Here is a 25,725-nt window from a genome sequence, read left to right on the forward strand (position 1 = left end):
TTTGGACCAACTAAACTTATCCTAATCAACAAATAATTCGGCACGACTTGATTCGAATCACTTCTAAAAGGTTGCTTGTCTTCAGTGCGGCTCTACATCATCTTCGCATCATCTTTGATCACCTCAAAAGTACGTTCAAATCGCTGCATCCCCCAGACCTGCCTGACTCAGTAAGTACCGACTTACTACCTACTATCCTGGCTATCACCGAGCTACCTAGTATCTCTCATGCATCATGCGAGTTATTAGCCTTGAACCAACCATTTTCTAATCGCATCTGATATAGGTTCAAGGAATCCTACCGCCGGCAAACGTCGCACTCGAACTCAGAATTTCTTCTTTTACCTACACACTCCCACAATACAAAACTCGGGTCCCATCCCCTCGACCGATATCATCAACCCATGTTGTGTTAGACGAGGGCTACGCATTTCCAATCCCCCCCTCGTTCACAACCGAGTCTTAATGAGCTGTCATGGCCAGCCCTTCGGGTGCTTCAGGCCACTTCGCCTCGGAGGCTGCCATAGACTACAGCGCTCTTGTGTCGAGCGGTTCTCCGAGCTCACATTCGTTGCATAGCGATGACAGCCACCGCGAAATCGACCAGAACGACCTAAACCCATATCACCACCAAGATAACGCACGAGATCCAATATGCCCTTGGCGGAATCCTCGCTTCCATCACCAAGAATGCTCGCGATACTTCGACTGCCCATCCCACACCATCGAGCGGAGTCTATCAGAGAGTGGTTCAGGAGACCAAGAATCCACCCACAGCTCGCATTACTCTCGTACTGATGTCGAGCGAGATCAGTCTGGAGCACAAACTATTCGCTTCTCAAACCAAAAGCTTGCACAAGTTGGGATCACTGGGGATAATGTCCCAGCCCCAGACTCAATCCCTGCAAACGTTGACAGAGATGCTGCGTATATTACGAGCGATCCTCCATCCAACCAACCTGCTTCACCCCCCACGGCTACCCAGGAATCGGGTCAGCCATCGACAAATACACCACATACTTCACTATCGACATACCCCGTGAGCTACTCTCATAATACGCGGTCCGAGCAACCTGAATCTCAGAGTGTTGCCACCAGCAATTCGGATCAGAGAGCGGGTTCCAGCCAACTCATAACCGCATCAAACTCACAAGGGGCTCAAGGAGTGCACACAACTCCATCCCGAGAAAGAATGGATGCACCATTACCATCTCCAAGGCCCTTGGAAGAGGCACTTCCACCGCTTCCGCGCTCTGCTCGCCAGTCAATATCTTCAGATCAGCAACGCCCAAGGTGGCAGCCGGATAATGAGGTCACATATTGCCCTATCTGTCATACACAGTTTAGTTTCTTCATCCGCAAACATCACTGCAGGTATGTCGAGATATGTCCAGACAGCATTTGATTGTATATGCTTATCAGATCAGGAAATGTGGAAGAGTTGTTTGCAACGCCTGTTCACCGCACAGGATCATCATCCCTCACCAATATATTGTACGGCAACCTGGCTCCGAGGCAGCCATTCATCATTCACTGCTTGTTGACGGACTAGGAGCTGGGTATTTTGATGTGAACGACATGTCGGGAGGTGAACGGGTACGGCTTTGCAATCCTTGCGTACCAGATCCGAATACAGCGCCCCCACAAAGCCCGAGTCCACAAGTAACTCTTTCACCACGAACTTCTCACCAGAGGTCAAGAAGCAGTATCGGTAATGCCTATGGAACACTGCAGCCGTCTAACCGACATGGTGCGGTTTTCGCGCCCGGCACCGGTGGCGACCCGTACAGATATCTCTCTCTCAGGACGAGGAGCATCACAATGGTACTTCGGCCTTCTCTCGTTAAATTTTTGCATAAACTGACGTATCACCAGGGCTCGGCGTCATCTGGCTCTTCTCCTGGTCCTACCTATAGAAGACGTAGTGGAGCGTTACAGTCGCGTTTTGATCGAGTCCAAGCAAGTGGCCAGGCTGCTTCAGCATCTTCATATCCAGATCGCTATAGCTCACTAGGAGAATCATCAACCAGGCAGCGGGCACTTCCGCCTACGCCACAGATTGCCGAGGAAGATGAATGTCCCGTTTGTCACCGCGAGCTGCCGTCACAGAGCTTGCCGAATGCTGAGGAACTTCGTCAGTCACATATCACGAAGTGTATCCAGACTCACAGCGCGTACGGAATGTTAGGCGCTAGTGAGGATGGCGGAGCACCAGCTGCACCCCGGTTAACAGGCATGTATTGTTATTCCGCAACGGAGAAGGACTGCATCGATGATGCAGAGTGCACCATTTGTCTCGAAGAATTCACTGTCGGTGATCAAATGGCACGTTTGGAGTGCCTGTGCAGATTTCATAAGCACTGCATCTCGTCTTGGTTCCGTAAACATCCCGGAAGATGTCCAGTTCACCAGCATGGCTTGGGTTATTAAGAGGAGAGGCGTTCATTGCATACGAGAATGGCGTAAAGGATATGGGACTGGCCACTTTTCAGCATTTTCTTATGTTTTAGATTTGGTTGAGCACTGGCTACTGTGCCTTTTTTTTCATTGCAGCATTTGAGCTTCAATATGCGTCATGTAGGTTGTGCGAGAAGTATTGGATGTTTCCATATGATGTGACGAAGAATAGAGAAATACTCATGAAACTTACTCCAATGTAAACCATGGTGTCAATGGCCTGCTTTCAAAGTTGATTCCTTGGTTTTGCCAATTTGTTTGATTGCACAAGTCTGCTCAGTGCTATCTAACTCCATATCATTACCTAGGTATATCAAACTCAAACGTCATAATACAGCCTAAATAAAAACCTGGAAGTGATAGGCTACGTAATATATATGCAGGTAAATCAAGGTGTTGATAGTCTGATGGTTCCATCAACGCAAGTCGCGTTAGTCTCTAATAGAGCATGAAGAGTTCACATCTTACAACCATACAAAGCTTAAACTTACGAAGACTCTCAATGCTCTAGCGAAAGAAAGGCCGAACAAACATACTATCAACGCTCTGTCTGGCAAGCCTCCCTGCCCCATGACCTCAGCAGGTTCCATGAAACCACGCTTAAGATATGGTCTCCATGAGTCTACATACAGAAATTATGCCACTTGGATAGGAATTGTGATACGTCAATGCTCTAGAATGAATAGATCTCTATGCTGTGAAGTAACTCGGCGAGTCTCATACTCTTCATAAGTCTCATAATTGACTTTCACTATGACCCATCACTAAGATTCATCACCTTCCGTGTTGTCTTGCTACACTGTTCGATGAATTCTTCATATGTCATCTCTCCTTTCGAAGTATACCGAAGTCTAAGAACACTTGTGATCAGTTGCCTCAACCCCTCTATTCCATGGCGTGGTATGATCTCGCGCTTGTCCCCATCTCGCACATTGTATAGTATGATGCGTGGTAACTTTCCAGACTCTGAGCCTGACAAATAGGCATAAACGCAAGTCTGGATGACATGTTCGTTGGAAAGGCTTGAGACGAACTTGATCTCCCATATTGTTCGATTATCCATGTCGTCGTTGCTCTCGGTAGCGGAATTGTGTACAATATCTGCTCGACCACAGAGTTGAGTTTCTTGGTCATCGATATAGAATCGCTGCTGCATCTCGACTTCAAAATTCAGCCCTTGGGCAGAATCCACAAGCTCATTATCAAGTCGACGCCGAGCAAGGATGAGGTCTTCGGGCTTGATCCAGTCATACTTGTGGTCTTTCATCTGAATCACACGCGGCAGATACCCCGAGAGAGTCGCTTCATACTCGCAAGCTTTCCGGCAAAGCCAAGCAACAAGCTTCTCGGGGCATTTTGGCAAAATTTCATCAACCTCTCCTTCACTTGGTCGCCCCAGCGACTTTAATGTTCCCGCTGTTTCTAGTTCCAGAGCTGCTGCAACAACAAGGCCGTTGATGTCGCTAACAGACTCATAGAACCCCCTTTTCGGATCTGAGAGTACCACATTTCTTATGTTGATGTATTCATGGCGAGGGAGAGGAGGCGCTAGCCTGTCTACACGAAGATGGCGCTCGACAAGTGTATCAAGAGCATCTCCCTGGACATACCGCGTTATTTCACGGGCTCCACAAGATTTTGGAAGCACAAGGCCCAGCTCCAAGGGGCGTCCGGGTAGATCAGGGTGTGGGATTTTTGTTCGTCTCTTTGTCAAGTTGACTATCTTGGCGGTTTCGTACAGAGAATCGAGGGATACGCACGGCATCATCTTACTCTTGTCGTTATGGACCAATACGAGTTGTTGCAGAGAGCGCGTTAAAGCCACAAAAGCTTCGTTGGGACAGCCGTCATCTGGCAAGTCGCGGCCGAAAAACTGGAAATAAGAGGCATCGATGCCAAGAAGAATAACAAGCTTACGCTCTCGACCCTTGAACTGATGTATCGTAGAGATACACAGCTTTCCGTTGATTACGATGTCGTCGAGAGGTGTTTCCTCATCGGGAGGTACATTTATCGGCAAACCATAGACCTGGGCCAACGCATTTGTAAGATCTTGCAACGGTCCTTTCGTACGAATAGAGGGCGCTATTATCACGCAGTTCTCAGGCTTGTAACGTTTTATCAGGGGGAAAATCGCTCCGGCCACTGCCAAACTGTCCCAAATATTGCATCTCAGGACAATGGGCTTTGGACCACGCTTCGAGCTGGAGATGTACTGCTCTCCACCAAGGAAGACACGGTTGATGAACTGGACAGCTGATGAGGACAGCCTGAAACTGTTGCCTAACTGAACTTCTGCAAATGGATAGGGGCTGATTGGACCCAGCACCTCAGGGGCCAGAGTCAAATAGCGAGGATCAGCACCACGAAAGCGGTATATCGATTGGCGCTCGTCGCCGAGGACGACGATGCGCGCGGGTTGGCCTCCTTTCCTGATGTTGTTGGCCCGGACAAAGCACTCGACTAGCCAGAATGTTTCTGGGTTGCAGTCCTGAAACTCGTCGAGTACAATAATGTCGAAAGGTTTTGAGGCCCATCGTGGAAGTTTGCCGCACTTATCGATATTCTCCAAGAGCTTGATAAGTGCTTCATCGCTCGGAACCACTTGTCCAAGGAGTACACCCGCCATACCATGAAAAGTGTATACATGGCTGTTGTGGTACTTTTTGAGACGATGAGAGGTTTCACTCTGAAGTCTCTTAGAGAAGAGAATGCTTCCAATTCTCTTGTCAGGGTGTGCAGCCGCAATTGCTTCTATGGTGGCGGTTTTGCCTGATCCGGGTCTTGCTGATACCACGACATTCTGGTCAGCACAGAGCTTTGCAATCCTCAGCTGCTGAGACGATGGTTTGAAGGTTGGTTTGGTGCCCACAGACTGGGGCCAGCTGTGATTTCTGGTAAAGAGCCGAGATGAGCCTATCTGGCGAGAATAACATGACTGTTACTGTATCGTTAGCTTGATTTTTTCTGGGGCAAGTATAGCGATACTCACTGTTGGCTGTCGAAACCAGGCTGAGAGCAACAGATGCATTATGTTGACTCGTTGTTATAATATTGATGCCATCTCCATAGGTATTTGTGAAAGGCGACAAGAACTGCTGCAGCTGAAGATGGTCCCCATACAATGACACGTGATATGCAAATGTGCAAATGAAACACTACTTGGTCTGCTTGGGTAGGTAGTTAGATGATTCATGATGCATTTTGGATTGTCTATCGATTGCTGATGATTCTGGTCAAGGGAAGGGAACATCCTAGGGCCGCTGTGTTAACCTAGTACATTACCTACCTAGGTAGGTATCCGTCAAACAACCTATTGACTGAGGTACCTACATAATCTCAACTAGCAAACAAACTGCATTTGCTTTATGTTTTGCCTTTGGCTTCCAAAGTGATTCATTAAATTTCCCCCAAAAATGGCATCATCAGTATCTTCATATCCATGAGAGGAAGACGTTGACCCAAGTTCACAGGCAACAGAAACTGGGAAAATGCGTCTTATAACACGATACTATCTAGGGCATCCGACCCAATAGAAATGCTGACGGCAAGCACCGCAATCTATTGGGCAGTCACAGTAGTGTGAACCTAGCGTTCAGGTCAAGCGGAGTGGCAGTGCAGATGCAACTGCAGGCGAGGGAGAAAGGAACGCTTCGAATGCAAGGTGACAGGAAGTGGAACTCGGCGAGGCCAAAGCAGTGCGGGTTGTTGGAGAGGACAGGCTGTTTCTGTATCTTTCTTACAGCGTTTCCCTACTGTGGTGCACAGCTGCCTCTGAGTATGACAGACTTGGAGGCGAGATTGCACAGCAAGGAAACTGTTTCGTCAAGATTAACCAGTCAGAGCACAATTGTGTTTCTGGTATCGAGTTGTGCCAGCGGTTGGTTTCATGTGGCTACATATTATGTTATGGAACAAAAGGGAAACCTTCACAACAGGAGCCACGAATTCACGTCCCATCAACAAAGTCAAACCCAAACAAACCAGAAAAAAAAAAACACCAGCTGGAGATTCCGAGCTACGTAACCAACTTCAGCCGTGCTAGCAGTAAACGAAGCAGGGATTCCAGGGACCAACACCAAACCAAATACAGAAAAGACTCCTCTGCTCGATCTTGGAACCCCCAGGATCCTTGTCGTTGAGGGTCCCGGCCCACTGAATACTTCCGTCACAAACAAAATTGAGCTCCCCCGGACCATCAATTACGTAGGTCGTGTCCAGTTGCTCAGCGCGGCAGGGATAAAACTAGCCAGGGAATTCGGTGATTGGCAGGGGAGAGAGGAGGGATCGAGGGAGGCTTGAGAGCTTTTCTTGGGATGGGGTGACTTATGAGAACGCTGTTCACTGGTAGTACATAGATAGGTAACTTTTTGCGGATAATACCTCAGGGTGTTGCACTGCTCGCCTCAAAGCATTTATGCCTCTGGAGGTACTGTAATTGAGAAGCAGTCTTGAGCTGAGCTTATTACTAAAGTGCCCATAGCTCTAGAAGCCCTACCTGTGTTACGGATGATGAAAGGACAACTGCACAAAATAAGAGAAGTGGTCAGGTCAATTGCCTCCACTATTACTTAGCACCTAGTCTACAGACGTTTGTTTCACAGTACCACGATACATTGTACATACGATTTGCAGCCAGTGAAAGCTGATCATCGTCGAGACGGGTCCTGGGTTCTCTGCCGCTCGCTCGCTCGGCCCGCAATCAACACCCTCTATTGAAGCTCAGGCACCCTCTAACCCCACTGTATCCGATCACTGGCTCTACCTACTAACCTAGCTAGGGGAGGAAAGAAAACACAGGCCCCTGACCCTAAGTAATAAAAATATTTAGGTAAGCCTAGCCTAAGTTTAGGGTGCCCTTTACTAAGTTTATTTTGACACCCTCTATCAAGGTCCGGTGTTTTCTTGCTCCCCGAGGCCTAGTACCTAGGTAGCCTCCAGCCTCTACCTAGCCGGGCTGGTTCGAACTTCCAGCTGTCTACATGCAGATGTTGACTCCGCTTCTGCTGATAATGATCGAACTCTCTCGGCTGCTTCAATTTCCCTTATTGAGCCACAAATTAGCTCCCTCCCACTAGCGAGAGCAACTTTAAAATGACATTGCCGTATATATAGTCATGTGCTTGTTGCCAAGTACTTCCTTGGTACCTTTATCAGTTCACTTTCCAGTACCTACACCTCGACGACCACCACAAGCTTGGAACGAAGCCACTCAACTGGGCTGCAATTGCGTCTGCGGGTTGCAGGTTGCACAACCACTGGAACAGCCCAGGCCCAAGTCTTGGTCTTCCATGTCTTGTCTTGTCTTGTCTCGTCTTGTCATCTTCTGCCAGGATTTCTTCCACCTTCCAATCCCTTTCGCTTGATTTCTTACTACCTCCGATCCTTCCTTTCCAGGTTCCCTCTCTTATTTCAACAGTTCCCTTTTCTCTTTTCGACTCCACTTCTTGATTTCCTTTCGTTTTCCATACCACCCCTCCCTCTGTCTGCAGTCCCCAACAAGCTGGTGTCTCCAGCTCCAGCTAAGGCACGCAATCTACCTAGAGGCAACCTAGCTCAGCTCAGCTCTAAGGTAGTCTGTATCCGAGCTACCAGCTACTAGGCTTTCAACTGTCAACACGGGCATTCGCAACCTCCACCCGAAGTAAATCGGCCAACGCCATTACGACGGTCGTTCGGAATCGACCTGCAAGTTTGAATGCTTCGCGACGGTGCTTAGAGCTTGAAATACGCCAATTGACGACTTCGAACCGCTCAAAACATACCTCTCGAACCAGCACGTTCCAACAGAAACCGCAGCAACGCTGCACCACGTAACGTCATGTCTACCGCAAAGGAAGCTGATGAGCTGAAGCAGCAGGGTCTCGTCGAGGCTGCTGCAGACCCTCAAACCAATGTTACCGCAGACGATGCCCAAAAAAAGATTGTAGAGTCCTCTAGGAATGCTGGTGTAACTGCTTTCACATTCGATCCTGATGCGAGCCCAGAGCAGAAGAGAGCTCAAGCCAATGCCGTATGCCCCTCTGCTCTTGGAATCGCGACCTACAACTAACGTGAACCATGCACAGGCCATCCCACCCGAGCTTCAGCAAAGTAGAAGGCCCAAGGGCGCCGCAATTATCACCGACGTCGATGACGGCACCGGCCCTATCGAGGATCTGCCAGAACCGAGCAAAGAAGGGGTATTGGATGTAGCCCGCGACGAGCAGGGCAAGCCGCTCGCGGATGGCACTGACCCCAAAGCCGAAGAAGCCCCCTTCTCGCGGACAGGATGGGCTCCTCGATTAGGATGGCCAATTGACGATGCTACCGAGCAGGAGAGTCTCCTCGACCACGCGACATGGGTCGAGGGACAGCTTCCAGATACCCTCTATGGTGGTATGTCTCAATTCAACTACATGCATGCGCATACATGCCACTAACAAGGGCAGATTGGTATCACAACACGGGTGTCATCATTTTTGCTTGCATTTCCTCCTGGCTTGTTGCTGTCTTTGGCGGCGGCCTCGGCTGGATCATCATCATCATGGCCTTTTGCTCGACCTACTACCGAACGTCCCTGCGACGAGTGCGACGTAATTTCCGAGACGACATAACCCGCGAGATGGCTCTTAAAAAGCTCGAGAACGACAACGAGTCCCTCGAATGGATCAATTCATTCATGGTCAAATTCTGGCCTATTTATCAGCCTGTTCTTGCTCAGACCATCATCAACTCAGTCGATCAAGTCTTGAGCTCTGCTACCCCGTCATTCTTGGACAGTCTCAAGCTCAAGACCTTTACTCTAGGCAGCAAGCCCCCTCGTATGGAACACGTCAAAACTTACCCCAAGACTGAGGACGACATTGTTATGATGGACTGGAAGTTCAGTTTCACTCCCAACGACACCGCCGACATGACTTCGCGCCAGCTTTCAAGCAAGATCAATCCCAAGGTTGTCCTCGAGATCCGCATTGGCAAGGCCATGATTAGTAAGGGTCTCGACGTCATTGTCGAGGATATGGCTTTCTCGGGTATTATGCGCCTCAAGATCAAGCTGCAAATTCCCTTCCCTCACATTGACCGTGTTGAAATGTGCTTCCTTGAGCGACCAACAATCGACTACGTCTGCAAGCCCCTCGGTGGTGATAACTTCGGTTTTGATATCAACTTCATTCCTGGTCTCGAGAAGTTCATCCTGGAGCAGATTCATGGCAACTTGGCCCCAATGATGTACGCGCCCAAGGTCTTTCCTATTGAGGTCGCGAAGATGCTAGCTGGCTCTCCCGTTGACCAGGCTATCGGTGTCGTGGCAGTGACTCTCCATGGTGCTCAGGGCCTAAAGAACACCGACAACTTTGGTGGAACCATTGACCCTTACGCCTGCTTGAGCCTGAACCGACGCCAGGAGCTTGCCCGAACCAAAGTTGTTCATGATAATTCCAACCCGAGGTGGAACGAAACCCACTACATCATTGTTACCTCTTTTAACGACTCGCTGGACATGCAAATATTCGACCATAATGATTTCCGCAAGTCAAAAGAACTGGGCGTTGCTTCTTTCCCTCTGGAAAGTGTCGAGGAGCTCAATGTTCATGAAAATCAGCGGTTGGAGGTCATCTCTGATGGCAAGGCTCGCGGTGTTGTTTCGTGCGACATTCGCTTCTTTCCTGTGCTTGAAACCGTCAAGAACGCTGAGGGACAAGATGAACCTCCACCTCCATCTAACCAAGGTATCCTTCGATTTACTGTGGAACAGGCCAAGGATCTGGATGGTACCAAGAGTCTTGTGGGGTCTCTCAACCCTTACGCGGTTATGTTCTTGAATGGTAAAGAAGTCCACCAAACCAAGAAGTTGAAGCGTACCAATAACCCTATCTGGGACAATGGGTCTAAGGAGATTCTAATCACGGACCGGAAGAAGGCTAAGCTTGGTCTTACAATCAAGGATGACCGTGATCTTGCTGGAGACCAAGTCCTCGGAAAGTACCAGATCAAGCTTGATGAGATGCTTGAATGTATGGAACAAGGCAAAGAATGGTACAACCTGCATGGTGCTCAGACTGGTCGTGTCAAGATGATGGCACAGTGGAGGCCCGTCGCTATCTCTGGTGTGGCCAGCACTGGTGGCTACGTCACTCCCATCGGTGTGATGCGTCTCCATTTCAAGAAGGCTACTGATCTACGAAACTTTGAGGCATTCGGTAAATCAGATCCTTACACTCGAATTCTGCTCTCTGGTATTGAAAAAGCAAGGACTGTCACCTTCCGCAACGATCTCAATCCTGAATGGGACGAGGTACTTTACGTGCCCATCCATTCTGCTCGCGATAGACTTGCTTTGGAAGTAATGGATACAGAAAAGGTTGGCAAGGACCGTAGTCTGGGAATGGTCGAAGTCTTCGCCGCCGACTATGTCGCACAGGACGATACTGGGGAGTACCTTGTCAACGACAAGAAACAGCTCCGTGAGGATGGTTTGCGTCTGCATGGCAAGGGTATAGCCAAAGGAGTTCTGCATTACACTGTTGCCTTTTACCCCTGTCTCAATGTCGCTGATCCTGAGGAGGAAGATGAAGAGGAGAAAGAAAAGGAGAAGGCGAAGGATGCAGAGAAGGACAAGGATTCCTCCTCCGGTGAAGAACAATCTCCTAATCCGCAGAGATCCAGCGAAGCTGGTAAATTCAACGCCAGCCTGGACAAGCCAAAGGAGAACCAACTGGAGCCGCCTACGCCCACAACTGTTGGACGCCCCTCGATCGAGGCGCCCAAGGGTCCCCGTAAAATCCGATTGTCTCCTGAGGAGCTTCTCAGGTATGAGAGTGGGCTGCTCATCTTCAGACTCATGGAGGCAGAGATGCCAGAAAGCCATGGACTACTGGAGGTTCTTGTAGACGATATGGCATACCCGTCCTACGTCTCTTCAACTGCTCGTAGCAAGCACCACAAGTTTGAAGAGATTGGAGATTGCTTTATTCGTGAGCTTGACTTCTCCCGACTGACACTCCGAGCTCGCAAGAAGGGTGATGACCAAGATGATCTCATGGCCTCACTGGCTGGCAACACCCTGGAAACTCTCAAGCAGTGCCTGGTAAGACTGACATTGGATCTCACTGTATAGGCATGAAAACTAACTAGCCTCTCTAGAACAACCCTACAACTCTGAAACTCAAGAGCGAAGATGGACGCCCCGCGAGTGTTAAGGTCAGCTTGAAGTACATCCCGGTTAAGATGCAGCTTGACCCGAGCGAAAGTATCAATAACATGGGTACACTACGCGTTGATGTTCTCGATGCTGCTGACCTTCCCTCAGCTGATCGCAATGGCAAGAGTGATCCTTATTGTAAGTTCGAGCTCAACGGCCAGGAGATCCACAAGACCAAGGTTATAAAGAAGACCCTGAATCCCACATGGAATGAATACTTTGAGGTCAATGTGCCCTCGAGAACTGCAGCACAGTTCAAACTCTCTGTGTGGGATTACGACTTCGCAGACAAACCCGACTTCTTGGGTGCTGCCGACATCAATCTTGAGTCTCTGGATCCTTTCAAGCCATCGGAAACCAAGTACATCCTTGATGGCAAATCGGGAAGCGTACGCATCCGACTCCTGTTCCGACCCAGCTATGTCCAGCGATCACGACAGGGCACCTCCACTTTTGGCAACACTTTCTCGTCTACTCCTGGTCGTATCGTCACCGGTGTTGCCGGAGCGCCGCTAAAGGGTGGTGTTGCAGTTGCGGGAGTTGTTGGCCACGGTGTTGGTAAGGGAGCTTCGTTCCTCCGCCGTGGCATCTTTAACAAAAAGGACAATGGGGACATCATCGAAGAAGATGGTGAGGCGTTTGAACCTCAAGGCTTGAGCTCTAATGGTACCGCAAGCACCAATGGTGGACTTCGCCGGTCACCTGCCATCAACGAAGAGGGCACATTACCTGGTACTCGGCCTTCTACAAGCAACGGCCATGTTCGGGCAAAGAGCATTGGACAGTCATCAGTCCACAGCGCTAATCCCGGAGCTGCACCAGGAGGCACTGCCTCCTTCACTGTGGTCGAAGCCACAGGTTTCCCTCCCGCCTCGGATCTGTATATCGTCATCACGCAGATCAACCCCAAGGAGAAGACAGTGGGCAAGACCAAGCATTTCAAGTCTACGAATGGTCAGTGGACCTTCGGCGACACATTCAAAGTTCCATGCTCGCCCGACGCACAGTTCAAGATCGAAGCCAAGGGACAGCACACTTTCAGCAGTGATGATGACCTGGGCGAACATGTTTACTTTGTGGACGAGTCAGGCTCATCTGCCGCCAAGGAGCTCACAGTTGGCAGTGGAACAGTGACACTGAAGAGCAGTTTCCAACCAACGGAGTCTACCCTGGTTCCCGATAGTCCCAAAGCTCATCTTCGCCGAAGCTTCATGAGCAAGCGAGATGGGCGAACCAGTCGGGAAGTGACGCCAAACCCCTAAGCAGGAACGGTTCATTAGCTGGGTGATTGTCAGGGTATTTCATTTCACACGAGTCTTGAAGCAATTGAGACATTATACTTGATCTTTCCTTTCAAGTTCTTGTTTCGTTTTGTTTTTCTTTTGTTTAATTCAGAAGCAAATCTTGGGAGGTAATATCTGGGCCGGCATGGAAGAAAGGAGACAGCAGGTTCTTTGACGAATCGAGGAGGAAGCTCTACCAAGAGGTGCATGGCGTAAATCAGTATGGTTTACCTCTGTGAATTGTTGGGAGTCAGTGAGAGTGATATCCCTTGACTAGTGATTTTCTTTGGCGTATTGGGCAAGGAATTGAGGAACCTGGGAAACTTGGTCAGAGACTAAGAAGCGATCAATGAACGAACAAAGTACTTTTTTTCTCTAATATATATATATATACATACCTATGTATATATGAGATGTTGTAGGTGAAGATTTAAGATGCTGCCTGAGGTGAGCGGGCAAGGTACGTGATTGTAGCTGGGCTTGGAAGCCTTGAAAATCAGGCATTCAGAAGCAGTCCCCCTGTCCTGTCCTGTCCCTCCCGCTTGCCCGCCGTCACAGGAAAAGGTACGTACCCAAGTTGGAGGTGGCATTGAGTTGACGCGCGCAACGGAAGCTGCCTGAGCCTCAGCTTCCTTGTCTAGAGCTTCAATTCCCACTTCTACCGTACTTCCGCTTTCGCCTTCACAGCATTCCCATCACCATCATCATCATCCACGCACGTCAACGTCAACAAACGCCAACCTCGATCACGAACGACATAACGAAGACATCACGACCAGGGAAAAGACTTCTCTCCGCCCTTTGCACGCCACCGAAGCTAGGATTCGAGGCATCCAGCTCAGCTCAGCTCAGCTCAAGGACGAAGGATTCCAAGACGATTTATTTCCTACTACTGCTTCTCTTTCAATAAAGCCAAGATGGATTCTCTTGTTTCGAAATACAGCCGGCCAGCATATGAGCAGAATGAGCCTTTTGAGGACCAGGATGAGCTGCTGAATTCCATGGGCGATCTCTCGCTCAAGTTTGCCATGCCCCCCGTTGCTCAGGTTCGTACCCTAGGCGTAACTTGGCTACTATTAATATTATACTGATTGTATCATTGTAGCCCTCGTCATGGCTTCGCGCTGCCACTGATGACCGATCAAACCCCAACTGCCCCATTAAGATCGCCCACGGAACCACCACGCTCGCTTTCCGTTTCCAGGGCGGCATCATCGTTGCGACCGACTCCCGAGCCACCGCTGGCAACTGGATCGCCTCGCAAACCGTAAAGAAGGTCATTGAGATCAACAGCGTCCTGCTAGGAACCATGGCCGGTGGTGCTGCAGACTGTCAGTACTGGCTTGCCTGGCTCGGCATGCAGTGTCGCCTCCATGAGCTACGACACAAGCGTCGCATCAGCGTTGCTGCCGCCAGCAAGATCCTTGCCAACCTCGTCTACAGCTACAAGGGAATGGGCCTCAGCATGGGCACCATGTGCGCCGGTGTCACCAAGGAGGAAGGCCCTGCTCTCTACTATGTCGACAGCGATGGTACTCGCTTGGCGGGCAACCTCTTCTGCGTTGGCTCGGGTCAAACATTCGCCTATGGTGTTCTCGATGCCGAGTACAAGTACGATCTGTCGGATGAGGATGCCCTGGAGCTTGGAAAGCGAAGTATTCTGGCCGCCACCCACCGAGATGCTTACTCTGGTGGTTACATCAACCTGTACCATGTTAAGGAAGAGGGCTGGGTGAAGCACGGCTTCAACGACACCAACCCCATTTTCTGGAAGACCAAGCTTGAGAAGGGCGAGTTCACCAATGTGACAAGCGCACTTGATTAGAGGATTCTGGGTTTAGAAACAAAGATGCTGTCAGCTTAGGAATAGAGGCGTGTAGACTGACGTAGCCTACCTTACGTGATAGAGGTGGCTCTTGCGCGTCCACAGGACCTGAAATCCAGAACGACCGTGTAATATATCAAATGACGGCTTTGCCCTGCCAAAGAACAGATATCCTAAACCCCACTATCTCGTGGTGATGGCTACATAAGGTCTAATAAATTACAATACAACGAATGCTATATCATACAGCGTGTCAAGCTAACACCGCCCATGCTGTTAACTAGTATACAGGGTGCAATTATTCTCACGATTTTCCCATGAATTCTCAAGGAGTTGAGCCCTTGGTGTCTCTTGTGTCTCTTCTCACCCACCCATCAACCCCCAATATCCCGTCCCCGACTTCAGGATCCATGTACCATTTTCCAATGCCCGTCACGGTTAACTCAGACTCATAGCCTGCTTGATACATCTCCATACCCGTCCACGCAATCATTGCTGCGTTATCTACACAAAGTTCTATAGGAGGGGCAACGATTTGTATGTCATCAAAGCCCCTTACAGCCAACATAGACCGCAGGACATGCATGAGGAATTTATTGCTCGCGACTCCACCCGCTACAACTAGTGTCTTTGCAGCTCGAAGCTCTGGCTTGTCGTCAAGGGCGATACATAACCTGCCAGCGAGGTGTGTAAAAGCTGCCACCATAGTATGCTGTGCCATTGCCCGGCGTTCAGGCAGAGACATGGAGGGGCGGGAGGTTGCGAGATCGTGGACGTGGGTGTAGATGCTACTGAATGAGAATGCAAGTTTTCTAGTCTGTCGAAATGGCGTGGGGATGTTCCACTCATACCCTGTGGACGGAGGAGACATCTCTGCGGAGCGAGAAGCTGGTGGTGTGAAAACAGCCTCATAGGCAGAAGTCGAGCTATTTTCAGGTGGGAAGGCAAAGGTTTCAAGGAGGCGACCGTACATAACATGCTCGCTTGCTTCAAGAACATTGGGGGGTAGGATATCGCGAGCTGTTTGGTCGAGAAGATTACCAATAGCAATATCGCCGCTTGTAGCGATGATAGAATGCTCTGTTAGGCCTCTTGAGTGAACAAGTTGAGTGTGTCCGCCTGAGACAAGCAGGGACAGAAATGGAAATTCCGGTCCCTCTTTAGAGATCTCCTCGTCGCCCATACTCATCCCCAGAGTCCGGGCCAGTCGCGGCGTCAACGCATGAGCCTGCATATGATGGACGCCTACCAAGGGGACACCCCAAGCAACAGCCAGTCCCTTTGCCATATCCAGGCCGATTCCGAGGTTCGAGCGCATCCCAGGCCCACGAGTCACCGACACAAAGTCCGGGACTTGCCTTCTCACGCCACCGGCATCACAGAATTTCTGGCCATCATCCTCAGCAGCTGGCAGAGTGTCTATTGCTCGACGTACAAGAGGTGCTAAAGCTTCACTGTGGCCCTTGGCGGCCACAATTGGATGTACACCCTTAAATGCGCGGTTATCAGAGGATATGCGCTCATTGAAGAGGAGTTCAGTTGATTCTGGCGTATGCCGAAGAACGGCCACGCCCGTATCATCACAGGATGTCTCGATGGCGAGGGTTGTGAGATACCGGAGCCTTTGAGGCCTGAAGCCGGGGAGCATTCCCTTATGGCGACATTGAAGAAGAAGAGAGCGCATCTGCGTGAAGAGCCTGGGGTTTTTATCCGAGGATATGATAGACAGATCCAAAGGCATTCAGTTACAGTAACTTGATGTGAAGTTGTTTTGGGCTACGGCCCCAACACGGAACGGCCCCACTCATCGGATACAAGTTGTTAGGGGGGGGCGGGGATGCGGAACAACATCAAAGACGGATCTTGACTTGATCACGGGTGATAGAAGGAGATGATTTAATAAATTTGACTAAACCCAGTTGATAAATAAAATACCCTCCAGGGTTGAACATTGCACGACGCCCTTTCTAATGCTTTCATGTTAGATGCATAAGTACCTATCTATCTCCTAATTTACATGCATCCCATCATTAGTCAATTAATAGGTTGGTTGGTTGATGGTGATCATCTTGACACCCAATTCACCCACTGGCATTTACATCCTCCGGTCCCGCCGTCGAATCCGCCAAATTTTTCGTCTCCTCGAGACCTTTTATTGATCCACGTGCCACCAGCTCCTATGTCGTTGGCCAGTAGCTTAGGGTTCTCTTCATCAATCTTCTGTCTATCATCGATAGGCCAGGCCCAGACAAACTTTTTCCCTGGGTCTCCTCCATGTGTATCCATCGTTACCGTCACCGGGTATGGCATTGTTCCTGGTTGTATCAGCTCTGGTGATCCGTCGATGGCGCCTTGCCCAGTAGGATCGATCAGCTGCGATGTGTTGGCAGCCAGTGTGCGTGTCCAGATTTGAACGAGAAAACGTGTCTCGCTCCACGTCACCATGAAATCAGCCTCTGTCTCCCGACAGCCACCGTCCTCGTCTAGGGGGATGTCCCCATCCTTGGTATCATTAAGAACCGTCACCGACTTAAGGAAGATGGTTCGTCTGAAGTAGGTGTAAAAGCCATAGTGCTCCGTCGGAAGCCCGCGGTCATAGAGCCTCACTGGCTGCTGTACCGGCTGCGGGAGCAGGACAGCTGGTTTGGATGCGCCATTCTCGTTGAGATCAGGGGATGGGAGCACTTCAGCAAGACTAACATTCACGTCCAATTCTTGCCTTTTGGTTAGCTCTTTGCGGCTACTCTCGTCGACAGAATCAACCAGACTGATGTAGAATGGAGTCGCCTCGCCGCCCTTTTTATCGGATCTGATATCGTCGGTTGTGTTTCCCAGAAACCACATCTCTTGGAATTTGGGTGGGCTTGGACTGGGCTCAAAGCTCGGCGCCCCCCGTGCTCGGACAGTGTCTCCCGCATGTGCGGCACCTCCCATACCTCGACGCTCCTTCAACGAAGGGGGATCCTCGTTGGGAGTTTTCCAATCGTTGCGAGTACTGTTGTCCCACTGGATCTGGAGGATAATGGTTGGCTGGTCAGGCTTGTAAGGCTTCACAGAGTCATGCTGTTCCTTTGGTAGAGAACAACTCCACAAGGTGGATGGCTCAGTGCAGCCACTCTTTGCGGCGATATTGTCCGGTCCAACGATTGTCAAGTCTCCGGTTGGCATGGGTGGAAAATCCGTCAAGTTGACCCAGATTGATGGCACCTCCTCTGAATGCTTGGGGCGTGTCAGAGCAACGCCTAAAGTGATCGAAAGAATAATGACCGCAACAAGAACTCCTAGAATAATCATCCAGACACGACGGCGCCGTCGACCTTCGCGTCCAGTCCGACCAAAGCAACCCCTCTCTGGAATACATCCTCGACCTCTCCAGAAACCACCGAGGCGCCGAGCAACAGCCTCTTCTTTCTCGTTTCGTCTTCTTTGACGCTCCTGTTTGGTGGCGTGTTCGGCTTCGCCATGGGAGTATTCGTGGGGTGCAGATGTTCCCAGCGGTCGTGTTGGCAGAGGCATCTGAGAGAGACGCAGTTTGTCTCGCGGGGCCGGAGTAAGTGGAATATCAGTCAGTTGCTCAGCTCGTTGGGATGACATGGTAGAGGAGAGACCAGGAGATCCAGGACTGGGCGAGGGGGGAAACTGGCTTTGAAGTGGGTGTCCAGGCGGGAAAACAGCCCTGTACCTTACTGGAGCAGCCTGGCTCTTTTTTTCGGGAGGCGAGTATGCAGGAAGCTGTTCCCCTGTAGTTTCTTCTTCCTCGGTCACAAGTATTTGTGGTTTTTCTGAAATGGATATGGTTTCAGGAACGGGGGATGCCCTTGCAGTCGAAGGTCCAGATTCGCTCTCTTGGGTGTACTCAAAACGGGGAGATGGTGTCCTGCGTGGCGTCGGTTCTTTGACAATTGGTGTTTGAAATGAGCCAGGAGCCAAGCTCGGTGTAAGATAATCTCCTTGAGAAGGCTTGGTCTCCTGCTTGTTCCACCATTCATCCCCTCGGATAGTCTTTGGTGAGTCAGTATACACTTTTGGACTGGTAGTGAATGTCAGTCTGTTCTCCATAAAAGGTGTGACAACATGATGATCCCACCAGCCACGGGACTTGGATGCAGCACTATCGGGCGTCAGTGCTGATGTCTTTCCCCTTGCTTGTTTGTATGGGCTTGAAGTGCCGTCTTCTTCAAACAATGTGCATGGCGTGCCGCCATCAGAGTCATCAGGAGTTCTGCCTCCGAGCTCCAAGCTGATGAGCCTCTGATGAGCTGACTTCTTGAAGTTTGCTGGAACCGCAGGCACTGGTGGAACATTGACGGCCGTCGTCGTGCCGGGAGATGGAAACTGTGAATAGATACTTGAGGCGTATCGAATGGTGCTAAATGAGGAAACGGTGTCGGGTGTATCAGGCGACCATACTGACTTTTGCTGAACTGGAAATGGAGACAGATTTGCAGAAGGGTCTCGAGGCAAATAGGGCTGTGATGGAGCTTCAGTGGGTGTTGGAGCGGCATCATACCGGGAAGAGTTGCCCGCTTCCTCAGATGAGAGAGCCAGACCAATGACGATGGGTCTGTCATCCGGCGAGAGCTTATTGTCTGGTGTACGTGCTGATCGAGCTGGCTGGGCTGATGACAGCGGTGAAGCAGTTGCTGGGCTTTGGTCCTTGCTCTTCTTGAACCAATTCCAATTTCCTACTGAAGCCGATGTTGGTTCTCCCTCCAATGCCTTTAGAGCAGCAGCGTCTACAAATTTCCCAGCTCGTCCTACCGGCGTTGGCATGTAGTTCTGGCGGCGAAATGTCGACATGTCTGTGATAAGCTTGATGCCTGCCTTGGCATTCTGGACCTTCTGTCTCTGGCGTGATTTGACTCGGACAATCCTTGCAGCAGAAGCTCTTGATGCACGTCGCGTTGAGGGTTTGGAGTTTCGAGTAGACACATTCAGCGGAGCTGGAGAGACTTGCTCCCCAGCGTCGATGGGCGTGATAGGCTCGTCATCCTCCCAATCCTCCCACTCTTCTCGACGCCGTGGCTGGGCTTCCGAGTACGGTGGTGGGTGTACCGGGACTTGATTATGAGTATCGTTGTTCATGGTGTAAATACCAGTCTTTGAATAGAAAAAGGGAGGCAAAACGAGAAGGAAAGCTAACAGTATCTAGTGTTTAGACATGTATGGCTGGCGGTCGTATGGAAATTGTATCGTTTGGTGTTTGTTTGACTATATCGTCGTTGATTAGATGAAGATGAAGAATGTCAAAATCTTGACCGTCTAGATGATAGATAGTATGTTGTGGGAAGCAAACGATACAGAACAAATGCCAATTAGTGGTGGTATGAATGTAGTAGAACAAAGGAGAGAGTGTGAACAATAGGAAGTGACAAGAATAGCTTGTTCACAATCAAAGACCGACAGCGACAATAAGAAACCAAAAGAGAGAATGAAAAGAGTAGGTAGGCAAGTATGACTTGAAGAGGAGGAGGAGGATGGATGAAAACTACGACAATAGGGAAGTTAATCACAGTGAGGATGTGGGCGATAATAGCACCTCGAGCAACTGCATTTTGTTGCTTGTGGACCTTCAGATGGTCCCAGGTAAAAGCAAAAGCACCAGGATCGAGCAGAGCCAAGGGCGCAAAGCATCTTGATTGGACTCTGGTGAGAAGCCCGCATCGATTCGATGCAGGCTAAATAAAGCATTTGAGGTCCAAACGTTGAACAATAGCTCATAGGCTATGGATTCAATGACCTGGGGCAACCGAGAGTGTGGAATAGCCGCCATCCTTCTGGGGTTCGAGGGTGTGATTGGTCAATTCTAAGCGCCGACATTGGCGTGTGTGTGTGTGTGTGTGTGTGTGTGTGTGTGTGATTCGTACGTAGGTAGGCCGTTGTATTGGCGACCACTGCACGCCTAGAATCTGCGACGGGTTTCCGTAACTCGAACCAGAATTAATTGAGTCAACAGGGACTAGGGGAGATTGGTCTTGAGGCAAAAGCCCAAGTCGCGTCTCTGATGGAGAGGCGGGAGAATGCTCAATTGGCTGTTGTCGCGATCCAGAGTGTATTCGGGGGAAAGGGTCCGGCATCCGGCTGCTGTTAGTCTGTCAATCATTAGGTACAGTAAGGTACTGTACAGTCACATGTTGGATACAAAAGCGTTGGTCTTCCTTCTCGAAAAGAGCCACTCGGCCTGGCTTGTGGTGTTTGTTGGCTGGTCGAGACAAGGCCTGTTATGAAATCAAGACACGCTTGATTGAAGCTGGTACTGACTGCTATTGAAGAGTTGATTCGGGCGGGTTCAATCAGGTCAACTTTGGCATCGTCAGTCGTGACGTGATTTCAGGTATATTGGCCATGGACAGTATGACTGGGTCAAGATGAAAGGGCCTCACTACCACAACATGGATACAATTGGTACCTATGTGGCATGCAGAGACTTGACAAACTCTTGTTTGTTGAGGCGTACTCAAAACGAAGAGATTCTTTCTGAGCCCCCGGCGCCGAACGGGTCGCTAAACTGGCCTGGCCAAATCGAGTTCGCCCTTCTTCAGAAGCCATCATGGCCATTCGGGGCAGTGTTGCACGTCATGCCGGTGTCTCATGATTTGGTTCTAGAGTATCCAGGTACGCTTTGCAAGAGGCCGCCAGTTGGAGACACTTGTCTAAGGGCTTCCTGGTTCTTGGTGCACCCAGTGAAGCTGCGAAGAGAAATTGAAGATCATCTATAATGCATCACGTGCCAGAGGACACTTCACTCTGCATGGATTTGTGAGGGGAAGATTAACAGGCAGGTGTTTGCACACCAGTCATCTATGCCTTTCTTTCATCTGACAGGTGAGATGACACCGATGCTAATGCCCATTGGAGGCTCAAGCTGTGATTGACAGGTTCAGGGTCGGCTCGTAGGTTTGGCTTGATGTAACCCACCAAAGCTAATAAAGAATGAACGTCCCGTCGGCATATAAATATGAATGTATATACGGAGTATGTACTGTGGTAGTTGCAGACTGCCATCGTGAATGATGTTTGAAATGACACACGCTCTTGGTTCCAAACTCAATTCACTCTCCTCAGCCAACTCTTGGCTTTCCGTTAACGGTTACACCCCCCTGAACCTGAAATTCAAGTGAGGATTGTGGGGTTCTTGAACTGTCAAAATGCCCGGTCCACGAAGGCAATCAGAGGTAAGAGTTCTGATACGTCAGTGGGTTTACGGATACACAATCTCAGCATCAGCACCTGGAAAAAGAAGTTCAAGAAGCAGAGAAGAATCACCAACCCAACACATTTCTGCCCTACAAGAAAAGTAACCGGTTCCGACTGGCAGTGTTGGCACTCTTTGATCGCATCCTTACAATCAAATTGTCTTGGCAGATTCAATTGGAGAAGATGAGCTCCTGGTCTGCTTTAGTACCTACCTAATAAGATAGGGGTCCAAGGCTAAGAAATAGAAGGGCATGGCACAGGAAATTTAACCAATGCCCCCCGGCCGCGTCCAGTACTAAGGTTCGAGAAATGTCGCCTTTTCCAGTAGAGGTCACCCAATTCCCAATGCAACAGTATCGAAGAGGCTGACTGCAGCTTGTCATCTTCTTGGGGACTGACAAACAAGGGACTTGTACCTGTGTCTGTGTCTGTACCTGCATTGGATGCAAAGGATCTTTTGTTACACAGAGATGGAGTACGGTATCCCCTGGTCTTCTCAAGAAAGGGAAGTTCTCGGGATCGGATTAGAACCAAGTGTAGCATAGGTAGCTACCTATTTTCTTGGCTTTGAAAGTCCAGGATCCCCCTATTATTTATGAGAAGGGAACCTTGAAGCAAGAGAAAAAGCTTTCCCCCTCCCCTGAGAGCGGTGGTAGGTAGATGGCCTTTGTTTGAGTTTTCTTGGTCTCTGTTATAATAATTTGGACTTGCTGCACTCTCCCTCATCCTTTCCTGAATTTGACTGTCCATCACGAAGCGAACCTACATTGACCGATACGGTACGATTCAATGCGATACGAGCTTCACATCCAACACACTGAACAAAGTGTCTGACTCGGCTAATTTATTAGTGTACTCCGGTCAATGCAGTATCTTGTATCTTACTCAGATCCGGTTGCGACAAGACTCGACTGCATTTACACCGACCGTTGTTCACCGTTGCTCCCGCAGTCGCATCGCATCGCATCGGATCACTGCTCGTTCAACAATTACACCTCAAGACACTGCGACTCCGTGCACCACACTCGTTTTATTCCTACCTAGCTAGGTACCTACCGGTGCATTCTGCGATGTTGCCAACCCAATCCAAATAACTACACCGAATCTTTGAGAAGCTCCATCGTTGAAGCTACTGTAGCTACTACCTTAACTAGTCAGACCGGGATACCTTATTAGTGTTGATACGATAAAGCCAAAAAAGAAAACTGCACCATCACTGCCCTGCTTCACTGCGGATTCTCCCATCATCCACCCACCACGACGGGAAATTCTAACCTATTTCTGTCACCATCATCGCGTTGCATCGTATCGACCATCCCATACCCGTATACCTGCCAACGTCGTTCAATCTTCGTATACGGTGCTGCCACCCATCGCCCCGTCACGACCCCCGATATTCCATTCCGCCTACTATATTCTGACTCTGCGCCACATTTCCAGCTGAACAACTTTGGACAACGTCTGTATACCCTCCCTTGCCAAGGTGGAAAAGTCGGGACGTTTGTGGCGTCAAGGCGAATTTCTCGTTCCTGCGACTCTGGGCAGAAGAAGCAGAGTGGGCGAATGAGAAGGGGAAAAGAGGGAAGGGGGGAAAACCACACAACACCAAGCATTTGCTATCACAGCAGTTTGATCCTCGTGATTGCGACCCTCCACGAGAGTTGCTGCCCCTCACCCTCCACTTCGCGATAACCGGCATAAGCGGCACCCTTCTTAGAAGTCGCCGATTGCGACGTTGCTCAACAAGCTGGCTTCATCACGCTCACCCTTCGGCTCTTCGAGCTCGTTTAGCGATCGGCCTTCCCGTGCACTTCATACCAGACAACGGTCTTCTGTCAGCCATATCGTGATCAACCCTGGCTTGCTATCCTCCGATCCCCAGAGGCCACAGCAGCCTCACAACAGTCCCTTATCTCCAGTTCCAGGTACGTACAGTTGATCGTGACGCTCTCCAGTTGTCTTGTCAATGTCTCAGCTCTCATACCTTGAGGCTTCTTGGCGGATCCCCTTACACCATCCATACTGTATTTTGGACTGTTATCCTCCCCACTGTCTCTTTTTATACATACTCTTGTGCCCGTCATTCCGCCTTAGTTTCTGCGTGGCCTCAGCCTTAACTTGTTCTTGATCATCCTTGCTTTATCAGCTACCTAAGCCCATTGCTCTCACTTCTTCCTTCCTTCTCCCTCTTCTTCCCCCCCCCAATAGATATATCTTGCTTGTCTTTAACTTCCATGGACCGTCAACTGCAGTCAACCTAGTTCGCGGGCTAATCGCTGAGCCCGCCTCCTACAGATACCCCAGGTCCTTCCATGACCCTTTCGCGAAGCCCTTCGCCTGTTCCCGGTGGTGGCTGGTCAAGTCCAGGCTTGAGCCTTGACAGCGGGAGGTCGACTCCAGCGAACGTGAGCGGTGGTCCTGTTGTATGGGAATCGGCCAAGATGCGACCTCACAACTCTAGCACATTTTCTTCGTTTTCGACTCAAAACAAGGGTTTCTTCAGCAGACACATGCGACGACTATCGAGCAGTCTTCCGCAGTTTAACGGGCAGCGTGAGACTTTGAAGGAAAAGCATGCACGGGGGCCAAGATGGATTCGAAAGGTTCCACTCGCCGGTAGAATACGATCGATTTATGGGCGCATGGGCAGAAGACTAAAGATGGTTCTACTGTTCATGCTGTTAGCGACACTCTGCTATACCATTTTCTACACAACCCGTAAGTTGCCCCTGGCCTATCTGAGGTCTCGGGCTATGACTGATCATTTACAGCTCTTGTATATTACTGGAGAAGATCGTTTGGTGGCGGCAACAAGTTTGTCATTATCTTGGGCGCAAATGTTGGAGGTGGTGTCATGGAGTGGAAGGGTGCCAGAGAATGGGCTATCGAGCGAGACAGCGTGCGAAACAAGCGAAAGTACGTCAACCGATGGGGCTACGACTTGGAAATTGTGGACATGAGCACCAAGAAGAAGTATGCGCACGAGTGGCGGGAGAGCTGGGAGAAAGTCGACTTTATTCGGTCGACCTTGAGGAAGTATCCCAAGGCTGAATGGTGAGCTGACCCTGGCTGTGTGTATTGCTGAATAAAAGACTAAACTCGATGCCAGGGTTTGGTGGCTGGACTTGAACACACTCGTCATGGAGCCCTCAGTATCACTTCAAGACCACATCTTCAACCACCTGCAGACAAAAGTCGAGCGCGACATCAACTACTTCAACCCTCGCAACATATCGCATCCTTTCACCCATCATTATCTGGATGAGGTCTCGCGAAGCCCTGTTGGCGATGCTAAGGCCAGCTCGATCAATATGATCATGACACAGGATTGCGCCGGCTTCAACCTCGGATCCTTCTTCATGCGGCGCAGCGACTGGACGGACAGACTGCTCGACGTTTGGTGGGATCCTGTTACATATGAGCAGAAGCACATGCAGTGGGAACACAAAGAGCAAGATGCGCTGGATCAGCTATATCAGACGCAACCATGGGTGCGCAAGCATGTCGGGTTCCTACATCAGCGCAAGATCAACAGTTTCCCACCGGGAGCTTGCAACCCCGATGGCGGTCCCAAGGATAAGCACATCCACTATGAGGAGAACCAGCGCGATTTCCTGGTCAATATGGCAGGGTGCGAATGGGGCCGAGACTGTTGGGGCGAGATGTACTATTACCGTGAGTTCAGTTACTGGCTCAACCGAAACCCATGGGAGCGCTTTAAGGAGGATCTCATTGCGGTCATATGGTTCAAGCTCACCGGCAAGAAGGTCAAGTTGTGA

General features: G+C 50.0%; 7 protein-coding genes across 7 annotated transcripts; 4 read left to right on the top strand and 3 right to left on the bottom strand.

Moving 5' to 3' along the window:
- Positions 1-475: 475 nt before the first annotated feature.
- Positions 476-2,430, top strand: FSUBG_6961 (PIB1-phosphatidylinositol(3)-phosphate binding protein; the record flags this gene model as incomplete). Its single annotated transcript, XM_036685215.1, has 3 exons — positions 476-1,374; positions 1,428-1,824; positions 1,876-2,430. The coding sequence occupies 3 exons, from the start codon at positions 476-478 to the stop codon at positions 2,428-2,430; spliced, it is 1,851 nt and encodes a 616-aa protein (XP_036537506.1).
- A 778-nt stretch (positions 2,431-3,208) lies between these two features.
- Positions 3,209-5,488, bottom strand: FSUBG_6962 (p-loop containing protein; the record flags this gene model as incomplete). The annotated part of the gene is made up of 2 exons (XM_036685216.1): positions 3,209-5,395; positions 5,450-5,488. 2 exons carry the CDS (start codon positions 5,486-5,488, stop codon positions 3,209-3,211), a joined length of 2,226 nt encoding a protein of 741 aa, XP_036537507.1.
- A 2,790-nt stretch (positions 5,489-8,278) lies between these two features.
- On the top strand, positions 8,279-12,903 carry FSUBG_6963 (uncharacterized protein; the record flags this gene model as incomplete). The annotated part of the gene is made up of 4 exons (XM_036685217.1): positions 8,279-8,470; positions 8,526-8,835; positions 8,889-11,527; positions 11,584-12,903. 4 exons carry the CDS (start codon positions 8,279-8,281, stop codon positions 12,901-12,903), a joined length of 4,461 nt encoding a protein of 1,486 aa, XP_036537508.1.
- A 938-nt stretch (positions 12,904-13,841) lies between these two features.
- FSUBG_6964 (proteasome component PRE2) lies at positions 13,842-14,749 on the top strand (the record flags this gene model as incomplete). Its single annotated transcript, XM_036685218.1, has 2 exons — positions 13,842-13,970; positions 14,030-14,749. 2 exons carry the CDS (start codon positions 13,842-13,844, stop codon positions 14,747-14,749), a joined length of 849 nt encoding a protein of 282 aa, XP_036537509.1.
- Positions 14,750-15,074: 325 nt separating this feature from the next.
- On the bottom strand, positions 15,075-16,433 carry FSUBG_6965 (sialoglycoprotease (gcp); the record flags this gene model as incomplete). The annotated part of the gene is made up of 1 exon (XM_036685219.1): positions 15,075-16,433. One exon carries the CDS (start codon positions 16,431-16,433, stop codon positions 15,075-15,077), a length of 1,359 nt encoding a protein of 452 aa, XP_036537510.1.
- A 380-nt stretch (positions 16,434-16,813) lies between these two features.
- FSUBG_6966 (uncharacterized protein) lies at positions 16,814-19,834 on the bottom strand (the record flags this gene model as incomplete). The annotated part of the gene is made up of 1 exon (XM_036685220.1): positions 16,814-19,834. The coding sequence occupies one exon, from the start codon at positions 19,832-19,834 to the stop codon at positions 16,814-16,816; it is 3,021 nt and encodes a 1,006-aa protein (XP_036537511.1).
- A 4,424-nt stretch (positions 19,835-24,258) lies between these two features.
- Positions 24,259-25,725, top strand: FSUBG_6967 (mannan polymerase II complex MNN10 subunit; the record flags this gene model as incomplete). The annotated part of the gene is made up of 3 exons (XM_036685221.1): positions 24,259-24,664; positions 24,718-25,000; positions 25,056-25,725. The coding sequence occupies 3 exons, from the start codon at positions 24,259-24,261 to the stop codon at positions 25,723-25,725; spliced, it is 1,359 nt and encodes a 452-aa protein (XP_036537512.1).

The sequence above is a fragment of the Fusarium subglutinans genome (assembly GCF_013396075.1).
Source record: "Fusarium subglutinans strain NRRL 66333 chromosome Unknown NRRL66333_c0000082, whole genome shotgun sequence".
NCBI lineage: Eukaryota > Fungi > Ascomycota > Sordariomycetes > Hypocreales > Nectriaceae > Fusarium > Fusarium subglutinans.